General features: G+C 39.8%; 1 protein-coding gene across 3 annotated transcripts; it reads left to right on the forward strand.

Moving 5' to 3' along the window:
- Positions 1 to 73: 73 nt before the first annotated feature.
- ASB9 (ankyrin repeat and SOCS box containing 9) lies at positions 74 to 21,739 on the forward strand. Of its 3 annotated transcripts, none has more exons than XM_005287801.4 (7): positions 74 to 433; positions 7,610 to 7,689; positions 8,441 to 8,548; positions 11,199 to 11,349; positions 12,827 to 12,961; positions 13,840 to 14,031; positions 18,693 to 21,739. In XM_005287801.4, exons 1-7 carry the CDS (start codon positions 340 to 342, stop codon positions 18,815 to 18,817), a joined length of 885 nt encoding a protein of 294 aa, XP_005287858.1. In that variant the 5' UTR covers positions 74 to 339; the 3' UTR covers positions 18,818 to 21,739. The 3 variants fall into 3 exon arrangements, with proteins under 3 accessions (XP_005287858.1, XP_005287860.1, XP_005287859.1); XM_005287803.5 differs by having other exon boundaries at positions 13,840 to 13,972; XM_005287802.4 differs by lacking the exon at positions 8,441 to 8,548.
- The last annotated feature ends 666 nt before the right edge of the window (positions 21,740 to 22,405 follow it).

A 22,405-nucleotide genomic window follows, 5' to 3' on the forward strand; every position in this document is an offset into this window, starting at 1 on the left:
TAAAAACAGAAGGCAGCCTTGCTGATTGGGTGTGGCTTTTGAAAGGATATGACATCAGCCACATCCCTCGCTTTATACAGTGTGGTCTGTCTGATCTCTGGCTGCACACCAAGTGAATGAGGAGGTGTTTCATTAAATCTGCACACAGGTACTCGAGTTACTCTGAAACTGCTGCTGGCACCAAGTTCCAGTCTGCTGCGAAGTCTGCTTGACTTGCACACACGGAGTCTGCTTAATAAATTACTTGCATAACTAGGATTTTCATCAGGGAGGATGGAATTTGAACTCTCAAGACCAACTGAGAAGTGAAATAACAGAAATTTGACTGCCCAGTGTGCAATGGATGGTGCAGGAGCAAAGGGAAATGCCAGTAAATACCAGGGAGTGGAAGGACAGTCGCATGCAACTTCTCTATCAAACCCACTGATGAGTGGTAAGTAATATAACTGTATCTATCCAAACAATCTTCCAGATAGTCTTCTGGTGGTGATGGAACGGCCATGGATGGCATATATGCAGAGCTCCAGAAGCGTATTCTCCCTGAAAGCTTGTTTACATGCAGTTCGTAGGCAGACAACCGTGTACATGTTCTTGCATTTTAAATGGTATTTATTATGCACTCTTAGTGCTTTCTGACAGTAAAAACCAAACTTTATTTTTAAGCACTTCACAAATATTAGGAATCTGTGTAAAGTTAAATAAGCATTACAATTTGAGCTGGACATAACTGAAAAAGAAGTTGCAACGTGGGCATGTTTGGTTTGCATTATTGCCAGCTGAATGCTCAGTGTTAGCTCAGCGAAAAAAGTTCCTCTTTTGTTTTTAAAGATAGACTAATGAATCTTTGCTAGTGGCATTACAGATATTTGTGGATTATTCTCAAAGGGCCAGGTTTTGAACCCTTTTCTGTCACTGATGAGTAGTTACTTATACAAGTTGCCCCATTCTGTTCACCACTCTGAGTAAGAGGCTCGCAGTCTGGCCCAAAGCGTTTGACAAGCCGATGCGGAGGCAAAAGACACCGTAAATCTCTTTCACATACAGCTTGGTTAGTGGTGTTTCACTTGGTTGTGTTCCTAGGAAGGCTACGCTTTCAGTTCATGGCTAGCGTGCTGGGGGAGGAAAAATGAAGATAACATGCAGTAACATTACAGTATTCCTCTTTCTTTCATGAGAGCTCTGGAAATCTTCCATTTGTTACTAAATGAAAAAAGAATGGTGCAGTTAGAATAGGAGGAGAACTATAAGGCCAACTGCAGCGCAGAAGTGACCAAGGTCTAGGTCTAGGTTGATTTTGTTTTTTGTGGGGGTGGCAGAATAGTGATAACAATAAAATCCCAAATGAGTCTGGATTTGAGATGGATTCTTCCTAAATGGATGACAGGTTTCCAGCATCTGGAATGAAGGAGGAAAGTCTGTTTGTACAGAGCCTAGCACAATGGGAGCCTGGTCCAGGACTAGGGCTCACAAGCACTATGGTAATATAAAAGATAAATAACCATACGATGAAGCAAAGGGTAATGGCACTAATTTAAGGATTCAAAATAATGTTTAGACAGAAACTTCCAGTGAGGCCTAAGAAATGAGACACCCAGCTCCCATTGAAAGTCAGTGTGGCCCAGGCTAAAGGAATGAACACCTCCATAACCCATGGCAGACCCCCAGCGTTCCATGGAACCCCACATTGGGCACCACTGCCCCGGCCTAAATCTGCACTAGTATGCAACACAAGGAAACGTCAAACACTTAAGCTACATACACAGCTCCAGATTGTGATGGCATAACTATGCACTTTCACTCTTGTGGTTACTAGGTTGTCACCTGAATCCCTTGTGAATGTATACAATAGCCATGTAGTTCACACATCTGTGTGTAATACCTGTATTTGCATTATACTTCTGTCAGGATAAGCTTGGGACATAAGGTGTAGGTAACAATAAAAGATCAGAGTGTAATTGTTTCTCAGTCCAAAATTTGGAAATGAGCTGAAGCTCATGCAGACTTTGTGATGGCATTGGTTTCAAAATGGGAAAGTCTGAAGGTTTTGGAAGAGACTGAATACAATACAAGTGGTAACCCTACGAGGAATGAATATGTGATGTTGCCAAGAGAGCTTGAAGAGGCTATACTGTAGGGTTAAGATTGACCCAGAAGAGTAGGAGAGGTGTGGGGTTTAAACCCTTAGATTAGTGATATCCTAATCCCAAAATGTTTCACTAGAAAAACACCAGTACTTGGGCTGATACTAGTAATATTTCTGCTCTTCAATTTTTAGTTGTTCCTTACTGCTGATTCAGGTTTTCTCATGTGGGTGCTCAGAACTGCATGTCTGATAATCATTGACCCCACATAGGAAAAATGTAGGACTATGTTATCAATACATCCAACAAATAAAGCCACTTCCATGACATCTACTGCAAATGAGCAGAGACAGCGATCCCCATTACTCTAACAACTTGACTATTTCCTTATTCTTTAGATGATCTCATTTTCCAGCCTGAAAAACCACCATATATTGTTCACGGATAAATGTGATTTAATAAACAATATTCTACATACATTGCTTTTAAAGCAAAATCCATATAATTACGAATAGCATAATGCCCTTCATCAATCAATATAGCGTGGCTTGGGCCCACTATGTCACTATCCATATGGGGACAGATCTTTAGCTGGGGTACAGTACTGTCGTTTCAGTGAAGTCAATGCCGACTTGCTTGTGAAAAAAAGTGAGCCGCTACCAAATTAAAAAAAGAATATAATTTTCTCTAGAAGTACCACAAAATGGGTTATTCAGAAAGACTTACTGCACAAATGTCTGCACTCCATGCACTGACTACCACCAGGAAGGGTGCATTAAGGGCATGTCATTCCTCCCATTTGGCCCATTGATTCCTCTAGATTCCACAGATCTGAGTAATCTTTTTTTTTATAGAGGAGTGAATCTTTCTTCCCCTTTGAATTCATGATCTTTGTCTGCATTCCAGTCTTTCTCTCCTCTGCTGAGCTGATTTCAGCCTGCCTTTTTCAGAGACATCACAGGAGATAAAGAAGTGTTCACCTCTGGGAAAAATACACTGTCCCACCTGTTTGTCCGTCTGTGATAAGAACCCCTATTGTAAGGGCTTCATTCCATCCGCAGCAGTTAGTTCAGACTTGTCTGCCAACGTGCTGTACCAGGTACCAGTGAAGATATTTCACTCTGGCCTCAACCTGCTTTGAGCTGTTCACTTTGGGATAGCAATCAGAGTTCCACTGGGATTGCCCCATCCTTTCTCTTAACCCCTTTAGAACAAGTATTGTTGAATTGTTATCCCAAGAGAGTTGCAGAGGCTTCACTATGCATTCCAAATTCCTTTCAATTTACTTTATTTGAATAATATAATAAGCCTCACAGATTGGACTATTGTTATCAGATGTGTGCGACTATTTGAACTTTTGAATTATCATTTGGTAAACTGCCCAGAGGCTTCAAGTCTGGGAAAATGTGAAATGCTTTAAAATTTGCCTCATTTTTGTTCTTTTAATAACTCATTGTTTCAGACAGAACAAAAGCCAAATTCACCTAGGATATCCTGATACCACCATCCCTAAAATGTTACCATTCATGATTTACCTGCTACAGAACTTTATAAATCACAGACATTGCACTAGTATATGTCCAAAATTGACATCACTTGTCTGTGTCTTGTGTCGATGTAATATCTTTCAGTTGTTATCATTAAAAATAAAAGAGGAGTAATCCAGCGGCCTAAGACCTGGTCTACACTGGGGGGGATGTAAGATACGGGAATACCGTAGCTGATGTCGACATATCTTATTCCGACTTACCTCCCGTCCTCACGGCGCGGGATCAACAGCTGCGGCTCCCCCATCGACTCTGCTACCGCCGCTCGCTCCGTTGGAGTTCCGGAGTTGATGGGGAGCGTGTTCGGGGATCGATATATCGCGTCTTAACGAGACACGATATATCGATCCCCGATAAATCGATCGCTACCCGCTGATACGGCAGGTAGTCTGGACATACCCTAAGTCAGTGGAGGTATCTAACTAGCAGCTCATGGCTTAAAAGGTAGTGGCTGCTAGCCAGGCATTTTCTGTGTCAGGTCCGTAAGTCTCCAACATATTTGTTTCTTCTCTTGATCCACCAGAGCTAAGATTTGTTGACCGTATGTGCCTGCTGAAGATCTCTGTTATTCTCTCGAAAGGGTAAAGGATTTTTGGTGGCTTATTTGATTACTTACGGGGGACTCTTGATGGTTAAATGTTCTATTTCACATATGTGATACTGATTGAATAGTGCGGTCAGATAGCTCATGCCACAAAGCCTTTTGTTAAGGATATTGATCCTTTTGCTATTATTTCAGTATTTGTACAGGTGCCTAATGCGAAGAGAAGTAATTAAAATAAATTAATTAATAGATTCAGCAACCAGGGAAATTAAACATAACTGTCCATAGACATAAATGTGAGCATTCTTTCACATATTTGTGTGGATCTACCAAGTCCATGGCTGGCAAGTCTTATGAAATATATCCAGTTGCTCTTTTGCCTGACAAATACCAAATAAATCTTTCTCTCTCTTTAAAAAAAATTATTTGCCAATTCCTGTATCAAATTGTAACCATAACAATTTCCCCAGTATAAAAGACTCTTTCAGATCCTATCACAGCCATCCATGCTGACACATTTCCATCAAAACCTTCCAAATGTCAGTGCATTTGCAGATTGTCACATGTCTAATATCAATTTTTAAATACCTAGACTCCCTGGAATCAGTAGTTCAAATCCTAGCTTGATTTAGGACTTCATCTTTTAAAGGTAGATAAACTGACTTCCATCTATTTTACTGTATGCAGGCCTTTCAGACAAGACCTTAAAACCCAAGGATGTGTTTGCTTATGTGGACATGAATGATCTCAGAGCAGTTCTCGCAGTAGTAGGAATATCTCCTCATGTCCTTGGATAAAATTTCACTCCTCACACCCACTACTGCTGTGCAGTGTGCTGGTGCTAAAAGTTGTTTGCATTTCAGTGTTTTGCTTTAGGCCTGAAATCATGCAAGAGAATCTGAGGGAGTGATCAACACTTGCACCTGCTTCAGATCCTTTACTTCAGTTATCATTTGCAGAGCCCTTTGAAAGTCTGGAGTTATGTTCTTGTTTGTTTTTAAAGTGGCTGAGACAGGATTGAATTTAGTGAGCCAATGTTATGGTGGTTTAGTGTTGCTGCAGGGGAGCAAATCAGTAAGAAATTGGGTGGTTCTTGCCTTTTGGGAGAGCCCACTCTCTTCAAATCCCTCCTTAAAACTCACTTTCCCCAGGAAGCCCACCAATGCTCATTTAAAGCACTTTGACCTTCCCATTAAGTATTAAAAATAAGCAAACAACATGCTAAGACAGATCCTTCCTCTGGGTCTCCCCTGTACATTTTGTATCTAATTTTTGTGGCTTTAATGGTACAGAGTGTAGTAGGAAAAGCGCCTGAGACATAAGCCCTTGTATTAGAGGCCTAGTATGAGGCAGGACCTGCTTTCAGAATTTGGCAAGAACCGGGCTGATATTGCAGAAATACACATTTCTAAGAAGCACTAAACCACAGAGTACTTACGCAAACACATTTTGATATTAAGTGGTACCAAAACATTCTGATATTAGGATGGTACAAAAACATTTCCCAAGGATAACAGGAACGCACTGATTCCTTTTAAAAGATAAGGTTCGGATGGCAGTATGTAATAGAGATTTTTGATTGGACCAACATGGACAAGATGATGGGTAATAACTAGGGCTGTCAAGCGATTAAAAAAATTAATTGTGATTAATCGCACTGTTAAACAATAATAGATTAGCATTTATTTAAATATTTTTGGATGTTTTCTACATTTTCAAATATATTGATTTCAATTACAACACAGAATACAGAGTGTGCAGTGCTCACTTTATATTTATTTTTATTACAAATATTTGCACTGTAAAAAACAAAAGAAATAGTATATTTCGATCCACCTAATACAAGTACTGTAGCCCAATCTCTTTATAATGAAAATTGAACTTACAAATGTAGAATTATGTACAGAAAAATAACTGCATTAAAAAATAAAACAATGTAAAACTTTAGAACCTTCAAGTCCACTCAGTTCTACTTCTTGTTCAGCCAATCGCTCAGACAAACAAGTTTGATTACAATTTGCAGGAGATAATGCTGTCCACGTCTTGTTTACAATGTCACCTGAAAGTGAGAACAGGCATTCGCATGACACTGTTGTAGCCGGCATCGCAAGATATTTACATGCCGGATGCGCTAAAGATTCATATGTCCCTTCATGCTTCAACCACCATTCCAGGGGACATGTGTCCATGCTGATGACGGGTTCTGCTTGATAACAATCCAAAGCAGTGCCACCAGCAGAAGGTTGAATTTCTTTTTTGGTGGTTCAGGTTCTGTAGTTTCCGCATTGGGGTGTTGCTCTTTTAAGACATCCGAAAGCATGGTCCACACCTCATCCCTCTCAGATTTTGGAAGGCACTTCAGATTCTTAAACCTTGGGTCGAGTGCTGTATCAATCCTTAGAAATCTCACATAGGTACCTTCTTTGCATTTTGTCACATCTGCTGTGAAAGTGTTCTTAAAACGAACATGTGCTGGGTCATCATCTGAGACTGCTATAACATGAAATATATGGCAGAATGCTCCACTGGGAGCTGCGGGCGGCCGTGCAAATTTAAACAAACTGTCTGGCGGCCCACCAACGGATTATCCTGACAAGCCATATGCGGCCCACGGCCTGCAGATTGCCCACCACTGCCGTAGAGTCTGCCAGGTGCTATTACCGTGCATTGTCAACAATAAACCTGTCCTCGTGCCTTTGTACCTTAACGGGTCTTGTGGTCATTGGGCAGTTCGCTCGAGGTGTGCTATGCCGGCTGTCTGCGCAGAGCTGGGACGGCACACACGAAGAACACACACACGTAGCTGAACATCTAACCACACAGAGCACACAGCAGATGCTTAATTCCTATTGTCATTACAAGAATTCTGACCACCAAAACTTGAGGTACAATGTCAATGGGTAACACAATTACCCCTGGGTATTTTGGCACCAACCACGATCAACTGTTGTTAGTTCTAGCCCATCTCTGGCTATTAGTAAATAATTTAGCAGCTGCAACCTTTTCAAAATATCTTCCTTTTAAAATTGGTAAAGTATGCTGAGCTTGAAAAAAACCCAAAGGTATTATAAACAATTCAGAGCTAGTGGCAGGCTGTGCTGTATAAATTACTCTTTTGTCCTCAATGGGAACTTAGTAGCTTAGTGCTTGTTTAAAAGACAATTTGCATTCTCATAAAATGTATCTTGCATCTTACTCCCTCCAAATGAGTTAAGGCTGGCAGCTCAGGTAATAAAACACCTTGACCAGAACCATTACTACTGCTGAATGCAGCAGCAACGCAAGCAATGTATTAAACAAGTGGAAATCAGATAATACTTAAGAATCGCATTAGAAGGAAGCAGATTTACTAAATTCCTGGCCGTCACCCAGTTTAGATAAAGTCAGGCAATGAAATAGTCCATGAAATTCTTAACCCTTCTCTTCTCTTTCTGCAGATTTCGTTTCAGACTGGTCTCCCTTACATGATGCTTCTATCCATGGGCGTTTGCTTGCTCTGAAGAAACTCATCAATCAGGTATCATTTTATTGGGGAGATGAACATTCTGCTTGCTTTGCTCATTGATACCGTTGTTGAATGCAGGCTGTATTTTATATTGTAAGATATCTGAGATTAGTACAGTGAATTCCACTTGTGATGGATGGTTTTATTATAGCCAACTTATTATCTATGCAAAGCCATATAAATGAAAGCCTGGATTCAGCAAGCAGTTATGCATGTGCTTAACACTTGCACAAGTAGTCCCATGCAAGTCCACGGGACTACTCATATACTTCAAGTTAAGCACATGTGTTAGTGTTTGCAAGATTAGGGCCTAAAGTGAGCTATATCCTTTTCTCCTGTTGAGACACCGGTTGGAGGAGAGCAGTTATTGGGGAAATGCCCTGTGTGTGATCTGCAAGATCTCATGAGACTCTTTCATAGTTGAAGGATTTGTGGTAGAGCTAAATAAAATATTTGTAATGCAAGGTTTGCTTTTCCATCAAAACTTGCTCCTGAAATCATGGAGGTTTCTGGAAAACAACTTGATAAAATTCTTGAATTTCTTGACAAAATTGCAAATAAGATATTCACAAAAATCAAAAGGTCACTTTTATTTGAGAAGTCACAATTCTAATTCTTGACGGAATAGGTCACATGGCACAGTGGATGATGTAAACGGCTGGGAGTCAAGATCATTCAAAGAAATTTAAAATATGTAAAGCACTATATAAGTAGTCAGCATTACTGTTATTGCCTCCAATAATATTTTCTGTTATTTTACAAGGGGAGCAGTGTTAACCTCATTACAGCAGATCATGTGTCTCCTCTCCATGAAGCCTGCTTAGGGGGCCATCCTGCTTGTGCTAGTGTCCTATTAAAACACGGGGCTCAAGTAAGTATAACACAGATGTTTAGAAGCAGATCTATGAAACTCAGTTTTCCCTGCAGGATAATAATTGGTTTACTGAACGATGAGAAGAAAAGGATCGCATGTTGAGATGTCTACAGCGTGTTATGTAGGAGGAATTGTGTGATGTGAAGGAATGTACCCCAATGAGTTAAACAATAAAAAGACCAGTTGTATTTTTAAAAAAGTCTATTTCAAGCTCCTGATATTGTAAGCTGTATGAAAAGAATGAACCCTGCTAGTGTTTTCTGAACCAAATTCTAATGTAAATTAAAGTCCGTTTACACTACTCTAGTGGTGTAAAGGAGCTTAGTGTGGGTGTAAATACTATTTACATTTGAAGGTCCCCTTACACTTTTGGAGGAGTGTAAGTATAACAAAGATGCTGGGTCTTGTCGATTTTTTTATTTAATTATTTTGACTGGACCAAAATATATTGACCAGCCATTCCAAAAAGCACAGTGAGACTTAATTTATAATATAATATGCTATGATAAAATATGAAATATAAAAGTTTATACTGTGCACGTACACTGTGCCTAGCTTAACTCTAAGCATATTGCCACTCTTTACATAAAAGGCGCTTTTTAATAAAGCAACAAAAAAGTGCAGATATAAGCAGACCCTGCCATTACTATTATTTATATTTTGGTTTCATATATTCATAGATTTTCAGGCCAGAAGGGACCATTGTGATCATCTAGTGTGTGTAACACAGGCCACAGAACTTCTCTGAACAAAGTCCTAGAGCACATCTTTTAGAAAAAACATCCAGTATTGATTTAAAAATTGCAAGTGATGGAGAATCCACCATAACCCTGGATAAATTGTCCCAATGGTTAATTACTATGGTCCTACCAAATTCACGGTCATGAAAAACACGTTACGGACCGTGAAATCTGGTCTTCCACTGTGAAATCTGGTGTTTTGTGTGCTTTTACCTATACAATACAGATTTCATGGGGGATACCAACGTTTCTCAAATTCGGGGTTCTGACTCAAAAGGGAGTTGCAGGGGGGGTGTCTCGAGGTTATTTTAGGGGGGCTGCGGTATTGCCACCCTTACTTCTGCGCTGCTGCCTTCAGAGCTGAGTGGCTGGAGACTGGCGGCTGCTGACTGAGGGCCCAGCTCTGAAGGCAGCAGAGCAGAAGTAAGGGTGGCAATACCATACCATGCCATCCTTACTTCTGTGCTGCTGCTGGTGGCAGTTCTGCCTTCAGAGCTGGGCTCCCAGCCAGCAGCCACTGCTCTCTAACTACCCAGCTCTGAAGACAGCGCTGCCACAGCCGCAGCATAGAAGTAAGGGTAGCAGTACCGCAACCCCCCCTACAATAACCTTGTGACTCCTCGCCCTTCCCCTCCTCCCCCTGCACAACTCCTTTTTGGGTCAGGACCCCTACAATTACAACATTGTGAAATTTCAGTTTTAAATAGCTGAAATAATGAAATTTACAATTTTTAAAATCCTATGACTGTGAAATTGACCAAAAGGACTGTGAATTTGGTAGGGCTCTATTAATTACCTTCACAGTTAAAAATGTACACTTTATTTCCAGTCTGAATTTGTCTAGCTTCAACTTCCAGCCATTGGATTGTGTTATACCTTTCTCTAGTAAGCTGACGAACCCATTATCAAATATTTGTTCCTCATGTAGGTACTTACAGATGGTAATCAAGTCGTCTTAGCCTTCTCTTGATTAAGCTAAATAGATTGAGCTCCTTGAGTTTAGTCTCGGCTATAGCACTCAGAATGTTCTAGGCACTTACCAAACATATAGGAAGAGACAGTCCCTATCCCAAAGAGTTTATAATCCTGCAAAAAAGTATGTGCACACTTAACTTTATACACGTGATTAGTCCCACTGACGTTAGCAGGACAAATCACATGCATAAATGCAGTACAGTGTAAATATGCAGGATCAGCGCCTAAAAAAAATCAGGAAGCACATAAAAAATGGAGAGGAATTGAGACAATGTACAAGCAAAGTGCCCAGAGTGGTGATGCGTACAAGTCTCATGACATTTCTGTTTGGTTTTTTTATTTTCCCAACAGAAAGTATTGACTTTTCAGTGAAAAATTGAAAACTGAATATTTTTGTTGGAAAACCTAAAATGTTAATTCACAAAGGTCACCATCATATCTACCTCCTGGGAGTTCTAGGTCAGGTGTTTCATGCCAACGTTCTCCTCGATGGGATGGGCTCCCTGTTTGGACTACATCTCCCATGATGCACCACGGTCTCCCCTCTTGCTAAGCCACCATGGCATATCATGGAAGCCCCTAGCCATGGTGCATCATAGGCGATGTTGTCCCACTGGATAATCTGGCCCATACAGGACAACGGGAGCATGATGACCCCAGACAACTCCCATGAGCACTATGGTGGTATTTCTGAGTCAAATCGTTTTCAGGTTTGGAAAAAAATGTGTGTTTTTCCAATGAAAAGTTGATATTTTCAACAGAACGTAGACTCTTTTTGCAAAAAAAAAAAAAGAAAAAAATATTTTAATTGAATACTCTCAATTTTTCATAGAAAACAAGTTTTTATGAAAATATTCACCCAGCCCTAGTTAAAATATTCCCAGATCATTACTGTTTTTAAAGAAACTACTTGCCTGTTGTTTTTCCATCAGGTGAATGGAGTTACTATTGATTGGCATACTCCTTTGTTCAATGCCTGTGTCAGTGGCAATGTGGCCTGTTTGAATCTATTATTACAGCATGGAGCCAGCCCACATGCACCATGTGATCTGGCTTCCCCTATCCATGAAGCTGCTAAGAGAGGTAGGTTACTCAGTCAAGAGTCGGAATTACTTTTCCTTTTACCAACACCTCGAAGTTGAAGTTAGTGAGAGAAAGGAAAGATCAGTTGGTATACTGAATTCATGTAAAATACAAATATATCATTGATAGAACCATGATACTTGTTCTCAGTGCTGGTATCACAGTTTCTACCATCCTGTCTTCATCCGTGACACCTGCTCCTGGAGTCCCTAATCAGCTCCTGAGGTCCTGGGTATGTGAGGTGACCTCTCGTAACTTCCTCCACCACACAAAATGGCTCCCAAGCCCTCACACCTACTTGCATTGCTGTGAGGGTTCCTCTAACCTGAACATTGCCCTTGGGCCTCCCACAGCTTGACTACTGTCATTTGGGTGGAGGGAAGGTGCAGGTGTTTCCTTATCTGGTAATTATCTCTCCTCGGTCCCCAAAATGGCACTGTTCATTGGAGGGGAAAGTATCCCACCAACAGTGTTGCTATGGCCTCCATCTACCACAGCTTGACAAAACAATTTTAACAGGTTGAACTTGAACTTCTCACCTCCTAAATTATCAAACATGTCCGCCATAAGGAGAATTCGGTGAAGAGAGAATTACTGTGAATTTTCTGAAAGCACTGGAAATCAATACAAATTTTCACAGACACTTCCATTTCCTAGTAAGCACTTCATGAAGCAAGGACTCATATTTCTACTACTGTTGTAGTCTTATGGACCAGAAGACTACTTTAGTGCCTTGATGGTGAACAAATGCCATTTCTACTTTCCATTAAGTATTGAGAATGGATAATGATCTCACATTAGCTAGCAATAGGCATACTAAAATGAGACCCCATAAAGAGCAAAATATTTCAGCTAATAAATGAGATACAAGAACCTAGGAAGTAACTGGGCTGCCTTGCAAAGACCTTCCCTGATTTAGCTTGGCTGTTCTTGTTTTTCAGTGCAGATTTAACCCAGCAAATAAAATGCATTCCTTTGAAGATGTCATGGCATAATTTGGTCATGTGTGTAATGTAAACTCTCCCTCCTTACATGGTAATATTCCTAATGGCTATTGTTCCCTTGACCAGACTAGAGAGAGAAAGAGAAAATGAGGATTCCAATCTCTTGAAAAGAGACTGGGGAAGAAGGGGCCATTATAGACAGGAAATCAAAAATGGCAGAGATGACTGTTTGGATGAGCACCTTTGAGACTATTGTTGTCTGTGAGCTGTGTCACCTGCTGCTTCTCTCCTCCATCCCACCAAAATGATTCATTATGGGATGGATAGACAAGGGCATTTTGAATGTATCAAAATACTCGGGTCTGGGGAGAGGAAAAAATGGAAATCTAAAATCTCCTGCCAAATCAATGGAGCTTTACTGATCTACACTGGTGGTGATGGGGGGGGGGGGGCAGAGTTATCTGGACCACAAAATGAGGAGCCTTCAGAAACCCCTTATTTTTATTATTTGACCCTCCTTTATCCTTTCAAAGGACATATTGAATGTGTTGAATCCCTCACATCCAATGGAGTAAATATAGACCTCAACATCAAACATCTGGGTACTCCGCTTTATGTGGCTTGTGAGAATGAGCAGGTAGCCTGTGCCAAGAAGTTACTTGAATCAGGTAAAAAAAAAAAAAAGTAAAATGATGTTCTTTTATTTTCTGTAACATCTCTTTATACTCTGTCCTCATCCAAGGCTGAGGGGTGCTCACACGCTGGAATTCTGAAACATTTGAATCGTGTAGGTAGCTCTGGGTATTGTAGTGGAATTTTAAATTGACTAGAGGGGATATAGCCACACAACGCCCATTGAAACTACATGCGCCTCGAGCAGGGGGCCGGACTGCACTGAGCCCTGCATTCTTGGATCCTTTGTACACCAGTGCAAGGGCCAGACGCAAACATGGTCATCCATTCAGCAAGATGCTTAAGTATGTGCCTCACTTGTAGCACAAGTGGTCCCGCTCAGGTCAATGGGGCTCCTCATATGTGTAAAGTTAGGCATGTGCCTAAGTACCCTACTGAACTGGGGCCTTGGCTTGTGCAATCACATCATGCAAACACTGGAAGACCAGAGCACCTCCCACAGTGCTAGCAACTCCACAGGTGGTGGGAAAGGGGATGTGGGGTTTGAGAGCAGAGCTATGTCCTTTCCGTACTCCACAGCATCCAGCAGACTGGACTGTGGCCCGTAAGAGGGTACAGCAGGTTCCACTGCTGTGTGTGGTCCTCCGGAGCAGAGGCACAACCTTAGGCAGAGAGTCTCAAGGAGCTTTCACTGATTCACAGACCCCCCCCCCCATCCCATGCCAACACAGGCAGTGGTTTAAAGCCATAACCTAGCCCCTAACTATTAAAATTCATTTCTAGGAGGGTAGTGGGAACCTCCATTGCTGCAGGTTGGTCAGAGACCTAGGAGGTAGCAAAGGAAATGGGATGGTCCAGCTATGACTTTTTTTTTACTAATGTGATCATATTCTTGGTCCTACCTTATTTTCAGGAGCAAGTGCAAATGGTGGCAAAGAACTGGACTCTCCTCTCCATGTGGCTGCCAGGAATTCCAACGCTGACCTGGTGCACTTGCTGATTGACTTTGGAGCAGACGTGAGAGCTAAGAATGCAGAAGGCAAAAGGCCAGTGGAGCTGGTTCCACCAAGCAGCATTTTAACACAAATATTTGTGCAGAAAGAAGGTGTCCTTTAATATTTGTTTTATTCAAAATCCTAACCTGTAGGTGGCTGAAAAAAGGGCACATTATTTACTATGCTGCTCTTCATGTTCTGTATCATGGAGCAAAACTGAAAATAACTGGGCTCAGTTCTGCCCTCAGATATTTGGACACAATGTCCTTTAACATCAGAGTATTAATTTATGAATTATAATTATAATTATAATATTATTATTTTAAAAAGACTTTATGGAGATTCCAGTCTCAGCAAAAAGGAATTTCCAGTCACTACAAATGCTATAGAGTATTATTTGCATCCCACGCACCTGTGGCCCCCCCAGAGTTTTCAGTGAGAGTCCAGCGCATCAGTGAACAGACTTGAAGCTTGTAATGTATCACAGAAATGAGCTTAGGAGACGTATTAAGCAGAAGAACACTTACAAATTAACTGGGAACTTTCCTCTTTCTGACTATCAGTGTTATTCTTGGGATTGGCCCTAAATCCACTGAAGTCAACTGGAAACTTTTCATTGACTTTAGTGGGTTCTGGATCATTCCTGGGTTATGTTAAGCTAGTGAGTCTCCTTGGAGCGTGTTAACAAATTTGAAAAGGATAGAAAGTAACCTCAAATAATCCAGTGAGAGTTGAGCCTGATTACCAGAGAGTAGAAATGTACCCACTGAGTTTAAATAATGTAATTTTTGTGGTACAAGTCCAGCAAATGCCAGGAAAAATCTGTGTTAAAGTACAGCTGGGAAGCTTTTAATTCATGCAGTATAAAAACGGTAAATGGACTATAACCGTGATCTAATTCCTTGCCTTTTGCTTTATATTTTTGGGTCAAAACCTTAAGAAGTAGCAAAATGTGTCTGAAAATTAATTTCTCTGTGTTGCTTTTTTGCAAAAGGTTGTAAAATACATCCCAAGAGATGGTACAATAAGTATATATGGTATGTGTTTATTAAGGTCCTATATTATGTCCTGCATAATCCAGCCCTTCTTCCAATCTTTAGGTTTGATTCTTATTTAAACTATTTAAAAAGCAGCTGTTATTTACCTGTAAATCAAAATGGTTCCAAATCCATTTTGTTTTATTGGGTATATTATATTCATGAATTCTGGGGAAAAATCCTATGTGTTTGACAGGTAAATGTGAAAAATGCCTTTGGTCAATAGAGTTACATTCCTATAATATATTCATTTAGAACTTCCTATGGAGGTAGTAAACAGCAGTTAGTATCATTATGTTAAACAAGATACTGCTGATATGATCCACCACTATATTACTCCAGTTTTATGCCAATGTGACTCTATTGAGATCAGTGGAGTTACACCAGTATAAAACTGGAATAACACGGTGAGAAGTCAATATTATGAAAACAATCACATGGTGCTGCATGGCACAGATATTTGGTCTTTCAACACATTCTGCCATACACACAGCTGTATGTTACAGAACTCAAATCCTCTTTCTGTTAGACGTCTGACTCGCATCACATGTATTTATCTGAGATAAAAGAATATGTCATGCATGCCCAGGGAGCAGCCACAGAACCATATGTAACATTGGAAGGGCTGAGTTGAGAGGGCTGGACAATAATTAATGGTTCTAAGGGAATTTCTGCTTTTACAGTCATTGAAGCCTGTAATTATACAATTCTGGAGACCATTTTGCTACTGAGTAGTGTTTCCCAAATGTTCTTCAAAATTCATTTTTCTGAGTAAGTTCCAGGTTTGCTAGCAGCTGGTTTCTAAATTGTCTGGTCTGAAGCAATTGAAAACAGATGTGCAAATACACAGCCTTTTGTTTAACCTTCAAGTTCCCTTCCTGTAGTGTTACTTCCTTTTGGTTTCATTCAGATTCATTCTATGAGTATGGTTATCTCTGGTACAGGCGTCAGGTGAGCTATAGTATTTCCCACAATCCTGGGCAGCCTCCATTATTCCAGTAGACTCACTTGCTAATTCGAATTGGTTTCCATTCTGTTTTCTTTTCCTCCAGCTGGTAAATGCTTGGAAGGCTCTACCTACAAATGTGCGGGAAATGGCAGCATATAGGGATTTTTGCTTCAGTAGGCTATTGGCCAAAGTACCAGTCCACAGTCACCCATATGAACAGTTATAGAATGTTGTTGCCCCAATCTAATGTTTCACTGCATATGTTTTCTATCTGAACGATACAGACAGTTGTGCGCATATTCCAGAGAACTAGCAAAATAACCAAATAAAACAGCACTACATTGAACTACCTTGAATACAAGAATTACCTTGCATTTTTTGGTTATTTTTCAGGAGAGTGAAATTGATTTTTTAATTTTTTTTTACACTTTTCTCTTTTTCAGTGAAACATTTCTGCTTTTATGGGAATATTTTTAAACTTTTAAGAAGGTCTCAAAGAGACATTTACTTATGGCCGAGCAAAATAAAATGGACAAAACGGGACGCACAATGTAATATTGCAATAGTCACTCCTGTTCCCATTGATGTCAATTGCAGTTTCAAAAGATGAGCCTGGGAGCTTAAATTCACAACTTTGCTAACACTAAAAATCATGGACTGAACAGAGACACTGAATTTATGGCTTATTACAACAATCTGTAACTCACTAACCCCCTCTTTTTGTCCTATGACTGAAGAGGTGTTAATGGGCCACTCTATCTTGAATGGCCCCTCTGAACCCTTAGAATATGTGCTCACTGCTTATGTTCTACTGTCTGTTCCACCTTGCATTTAGCTGTGATGCTTTGAGTACAGTTCCCAGATCTGAAGAAGAGCTCGGTGTGGCTCGAATGCTTGTTTCTGTCGCTAACAGAAGTTGGTCCAATAAAAGATATTGCCTCACCCACCTTATCTGTCTAACTGCAGTTCTGCCAGTTTCAGCAGGAACAGACCCTGAAGCATGAAGTGATTCTGGTCAAGATTCGCCACTTCCTTGCACCGTACACAGTCTTTTAAACTTGTGTAATGTGGGTATAAATTCCTGCTGTTCTGACTTGGAACAGTCTTGCATTCTCTGTGCACAGGTGTAAATGGCAGCATAAGATGCAAAGCAGTGGGGAATCAAGCCCTGTGTATTTACCAGGTTCATTAATACATGTCTCATTAATACTGCATGTTGACAGTGCTCTTGATACAGCCATTTGATCAGTAAAACCATCTTTAAGAGAACCCAGCCAGCTCTGAAGAGCTGCTGAAAACGTGGTAGCTGGAGTGTGGAGGGACACTGAAAACAGCTGCTTTTTAAAGCTGTTACCCAAAAGCAGTACCAGCTGCTTCCATCAGTACCTTCAACTCCCTTACTCACAGCTACTGCCAACACAGCTTCTCTGGTGACCACAAATGCCTTTATCTTCTAGCTTCTTTTAGAAAATCTTAACTGGGACTTACTTTTAGCTGATAACATTGTCTCTGCCTCCCTGATCCCATTTCACTGACTCCCTCTTGCTTTCTAAAATACCTCATAAAGCTCATCTCCTCTTATACTGCTTAAACCCAACCCAATCCTGCCTTCCCCCATTAGTGCGTCCTGCTTGTCTGCTCTCCTTATCTACTCTGACAGTAACTGTTCTGTTGTGGTAACTGCTGTGTATGATGAGATAGCCGTACAAATGACATGGTATATGATCCAACTGTTTTGTAGTTAAATACATCATAGTAACTACCTCTTAACAAGAAGGATAAGCCCTCCATTAAACATGTTATGCTGTTACATTTAAATAAAAGACATAGATTCTTTACTAGGGCTTGCATTATCAGCATGGGACTATTTAATCTTGAAGGTTTAAATAAGGGATTATATATTGCGTCTTTTGCTATGTGTTTATCACTGTTATACTGTTATGAATACTTCTGCGGAAACCAGTGGGCCGCAAACTTGAATCTCACTCCAGGGAAAGGATTTTGAAGGAAGTATTAATCATCTCTTATTTTCAAGCAACATAAAGTATTTAACATTTGTCTTATAGCTTGTAGGAAAATAATACAGCTACTAATCATACCTGTATAAGGATTAAGAATGACTGTGGTTGGTTCCAAGACAACATATTTATGTTGTGGGCTTGACTTACTACTGCTTTGCCTCTTGTATGGTCATTTACACCTGGGCAACATGGGGATAAATTGCTTCTACTGGGGTAAGTGAGAGGCGATTTCTCATTTGATAGTGTTTAGCACATGTTTTTGCACTAGAATAAATAGCAATGGGGAATCAGTCCCTATGTGCTGTTTTCAGTATTCAGCTACAAAAATCTATTTATAAATGATAATCTTTCTCAGAGCCGGCGCTAGGCATAAGCAGACTAAACAATTGCTTGGGGTCCTGAGCAGCTCACGGGGGCCCCCTATTTGCTTTTTTAGTATGTGTTGTGTGTGTGCGGGGGGCCCAAATATTCCAGTGTAGGGCCCCCAGTAGGCTAACGCCACCTCTGATCTCCCTTAAAAAACTAACTACCTGCTCCAAACACCTTGTGACTAAAATGATTTGGTAAAGAATTTCCAGTGTGTTGAGCTTTTAGGAGCCCGCAGGAGCTGAGAGCTTGGGAATGTTGCCCTTCAGTAAAGCCGGTCTAGCCTGTACTACACAAAAGTTGGCCTCGTTACATATCTACAGCTTCAGTTCTGTGACAACTGATCTTGGGTCAATAAAATCACATGTTATAACTTGTCTTGTGGCATCTTTCTCCAGGGCCCCTGTCCTTGATGCAGTTGTGCCGCCTGTGCATTAGGAAGTGCTTCGGACACAAACAACATCATAAAATAACTGGACTTCTGCTCCCGGATGAGCTGAAACATTTTCTCCTCCACATTTAAACCTTTTGTATTCAAAGCCATACCAGTAAACATAAGGCGAGGTTTGTCATAGTGTTGCCAACTCTTGCAATTTTACTGTGAGTCTTGTGGTATTTGATGTTTCTCTGAAAGCTCCAGCTGCTGGAGTCATGTGCTTAGATGAGAATCTCAATTTTCATTAAAAAGGAAGTAATTTTCTAGCCCTCGTGGCTGTGGAGAAAAACTTGATAACGTGACCCAGCTCAGAAACCAGAAAGCAAGTAACATGAGGACCAAATTTATCATTTTTTTAAAGAAAATGATTTTAAGTAATCTCATGATTCTTTGAGGCCTGATTTTTGAATGCTTGGTGTTGGCCATACTGCACCAAGTACATGTACTAGTGCAGGACAAACAACATCTCAGATTTATTAAATAAGAAGGATGGGTGAAGTCTTGCTTTAAGCAGCAACCCTCTAGGATGCCCATGTCGGCTGTAGAAGATGTTCCACGCTCTTGTTGCCCTTTATGTATAAGGAAACGGAGCCAATTCTAACCCTGCAAAGCAAGCGGGGAGATTTGGCATGGGAAAACTGGTTAATCATTTGGAGTAGACAATTCAACTCTTTTAAAGATGATCAACGAATTTGCTGAAAATTTCTTCCTTAGAATTCAAAGAAAAGTAAAGGAAAGACAGTGAATATCAATAATTTTATTGAGTTAGGTTATTTCTGCCCTTCATGTTTTAACTAGTTTTAAAGAATATTCTGTGTTTTCAGAATACCCAACAGTGCATGTAGATGAGCACCAGCAAACAACTATCTATTCAAATGGGTATCTGAAACTGTTAGGGGTTTACGTTATTGGCATTACACCATATAGATCATTGTTGAGGTTGGCTTCCTGCAGTGAGGAAATAGTAGGAAAATTATTTTTGATCAGCCATTAAAAACACTTATTCACTGATGTGTTTTGAGACTTAATGGCCTCCTATCTCAGTATAATTTCTCCCTTAAGGATAAAATTTTTCAAGGACACAGGTTACCACATGTTGGCAGGGAGTAAATGTTCTTCCACTTTATGGTTTGAATGAAAAGTGAAATTTCCCAAGGATTTATGAGCAGGTCATCAAAAAGGACAGCTTTATTTTTTTTTCTCTCCAGAAAAAGGTACCAAAGAGTTCATTCAAAGGGTGAAATAAAAATCTTTTCTTGGAAAACATTCTACCTCTTTCTTAACATTTCCCACATGAGAGAGAATAAAAACAACTATCTTTAATGTAGAATAATATAATAAATAATGAAAAGATATAAATACTTAGAAAAGTCCATCTCATATAAATACTTTGAAAACTCTAATTAAAATAAAATTAGGAGAACGGTACTCTGCTCCCCCCGCCCTTTTTTTTTTCTAGTTTAATTTGCATGTTGGTCAACCAAACACAAGGGTTTAAATTCTGACTCCATTGAAGTCAATAGCAAAACTCCTATTAACATTAGTGGAGCCGGATTTCATTCAGCTATACTCAATTTTAAATTTATTCACAAATATCCTACAAGCTCTTTGAACTCTGAGTATGCTCTTTTGGGTGAAAAGAATGATTATAGTGCATTTTAGCTATTTTCTCTCTCTGCACGTAGCTCTCTACATTGACTCTCTGTTCAAAGAATGTTTGAATCTGAATAGAGATGGATTTGAAGCAAAACCCCAGAACTGCACACCCTGAATTTGGGAAAGTCTGGATCAGGATCTGAGTACAAACTTTCTAGCTCAGTCTCATCTCTAATTCTGAAGCATGGTGCTTTTATACAGTACTTAAGCATTAATATACCAGGTGCATATTCTTCTGGGATATCTCCATACTGTCTGTCTCAAAAGAATACACGTGTAGATCCAAATGCTACTACTCAGTAAATAACACTTTCAAAAATAATTTTCTTCTTTTTCAATTGCCAAGAGCTCACTAGGATTGTGTTTCCCAAGCAGAAGCTGACTGCAGTAGTAACATGCAGAGTGCAGGAAAATTGTTTGCATTCAGTGCTGGTGATATCATTAACTTCTGCAGGAGGAAATACAGAGTCTGTAGCATGTAAAAGAAAGACACACAGCTTTTCAAATAGAGCATCTTGTTTAAAACTTTTCCAATATACCTGTATGGCTTACATGGTTGACAAACATGGGGACTTTAATAGGATGGCCAAATTCCACAACTGTATGCTCATATTTGGTCCTTTGTTATGTAAAATGAGTATTTACATTCCTACTTGGCATATAGATGTGGAATATAGACACCCTGCTTAAGGGCTTGATCCCATGCTCATTAAGTCAACAATAGTACTTCCATTGATTTTAATGAGCATTGGATCATGCTCTAAATACCCACATTTGAAACCTCAAAATTCAACTATCCAAATTTTAGGATCAGAAACGGTAAGTAATTTTTTCTCAGCAGTTTTGCCACTTACTTTTAAGCTTCTGATTTTGTGACCTCAATCAGTGTGTTTGTAGGGCTAAGCTAATATCCTGAGATGCTTAATCATATCAGGTGGTGAGGGCTGGTTTTTTAGCTCTGTTTACCTTTTGAAAATTTAATAGCTTGGCTCCGTTTACCTGAATCTTTTTATCTTGTATAACTAGGATGAATTCCCTGGGCTCATTTTGCATCATCTCAATATATTTACGTATTTATTTATTTTTAAATCATTTGTGATTGAAACTGATGGATTACAGTTTTATGCATAGATATCCTTGAAGCTGTAAGGTAAACGTAGTGAAATCTGGAGCGATTTCCAAACTTGAAATCATGCCAAATGCCACTCAGTGTTTGAAAGACTGTCATGAATATATTTTTGTAGATTCTAGGCTGTTATTTTGTTAAAGGATTTTATTTCAGCAGTTTTTAACAAGATTATCCAACCACTATTGTACATGATGTTTGCTCAAAATATATTGTTTTTATTCCAAGTTTGGTTTTCATTTTTTAATTAGAGCACCAATTTTGCATTATGTTTTAATATTCTGGAGTCCTAGGTTGAGGTCTAATACTCTGGCTTGTAACAGGGAGCTAACAACTTTATTAATAGTATGCAGACTCTCATCATAAGTTGGAATCCTGAGTCTGGGGCTCTTGTAACCACAGTACTTTTCCTTTAAAATGTCTGAAGAATGCTGTGATAAGAGCTGAAGCAGCTGTTTGTCCCCTGAAGCCATGTGGGAGCTGGATTTCTCTTGAAGATTTCAGTTGTCCCTGCAACATTTACATGAAATAAATACACAAATTATTGTCTCATTCTTTTAAAATAGATAAACTTTTCTTTACTTAACAGTTCTTGCTGGAAACAATTAGACAATGTGCTGTCTCTGAAACCTCCTCTCCCTCCTTTTTAAAAACAACAAACTTTTTATTGTTTTATTTTACTTTTAACTATTTATTAAAACAAACTTACAATGAAATGTTAACATACTGCATTGTACGGGACTTGTTCAGGATCAGATTAATATTCAAAGAACTGGCTTAAAAATTTGGCTTGCCTGCTGGGGATTCCTCCTCTTCTGAGTATGGTAGGAAGGGTGACCAGATTTCTAAATACCTATCGTCTCTTTGGCCCTTCTCTTGTGTACATATTTGGT

This window comes from Chrysemys picta, chromosome 1 (assembly GCF_011386835.1).
Source record: "Chrysemys picta bellii isolate R12L10 chromosome 1, ASM1138683v2, whole genome shotgun sequence".
In the NCBI taxonomy this organism is placed as follows: domain Eukaryota; kingdom Metazoa; phylum Chordata; order Testudines; family Emydidae; genus Chrysemys; species Chrysemys picta.

Coding starts and splice junctions, on each gene's coding strand:
- ASB9 (XM_005287801.4), top strand. CDS start 340: ATGGATGGTGCAGGAGCAAAGGGAAATGCCAGTAAATACCAGGGAGTG. Junction 11,350..12,826: donor CCATGAAGCTGCTAAGAGAG/GTAGGTTACTCA, acceptor ATCCTTTCAAAG/GACATATTGAATGTGTTGAA. Junction 14,032..18,692: donor AATATTTGTGCAGAAAGAAG/GTGTCCTTTAAT, acceptor ATCTTTCTCCAG/GGCCCCTGTCCTTGATGCAG.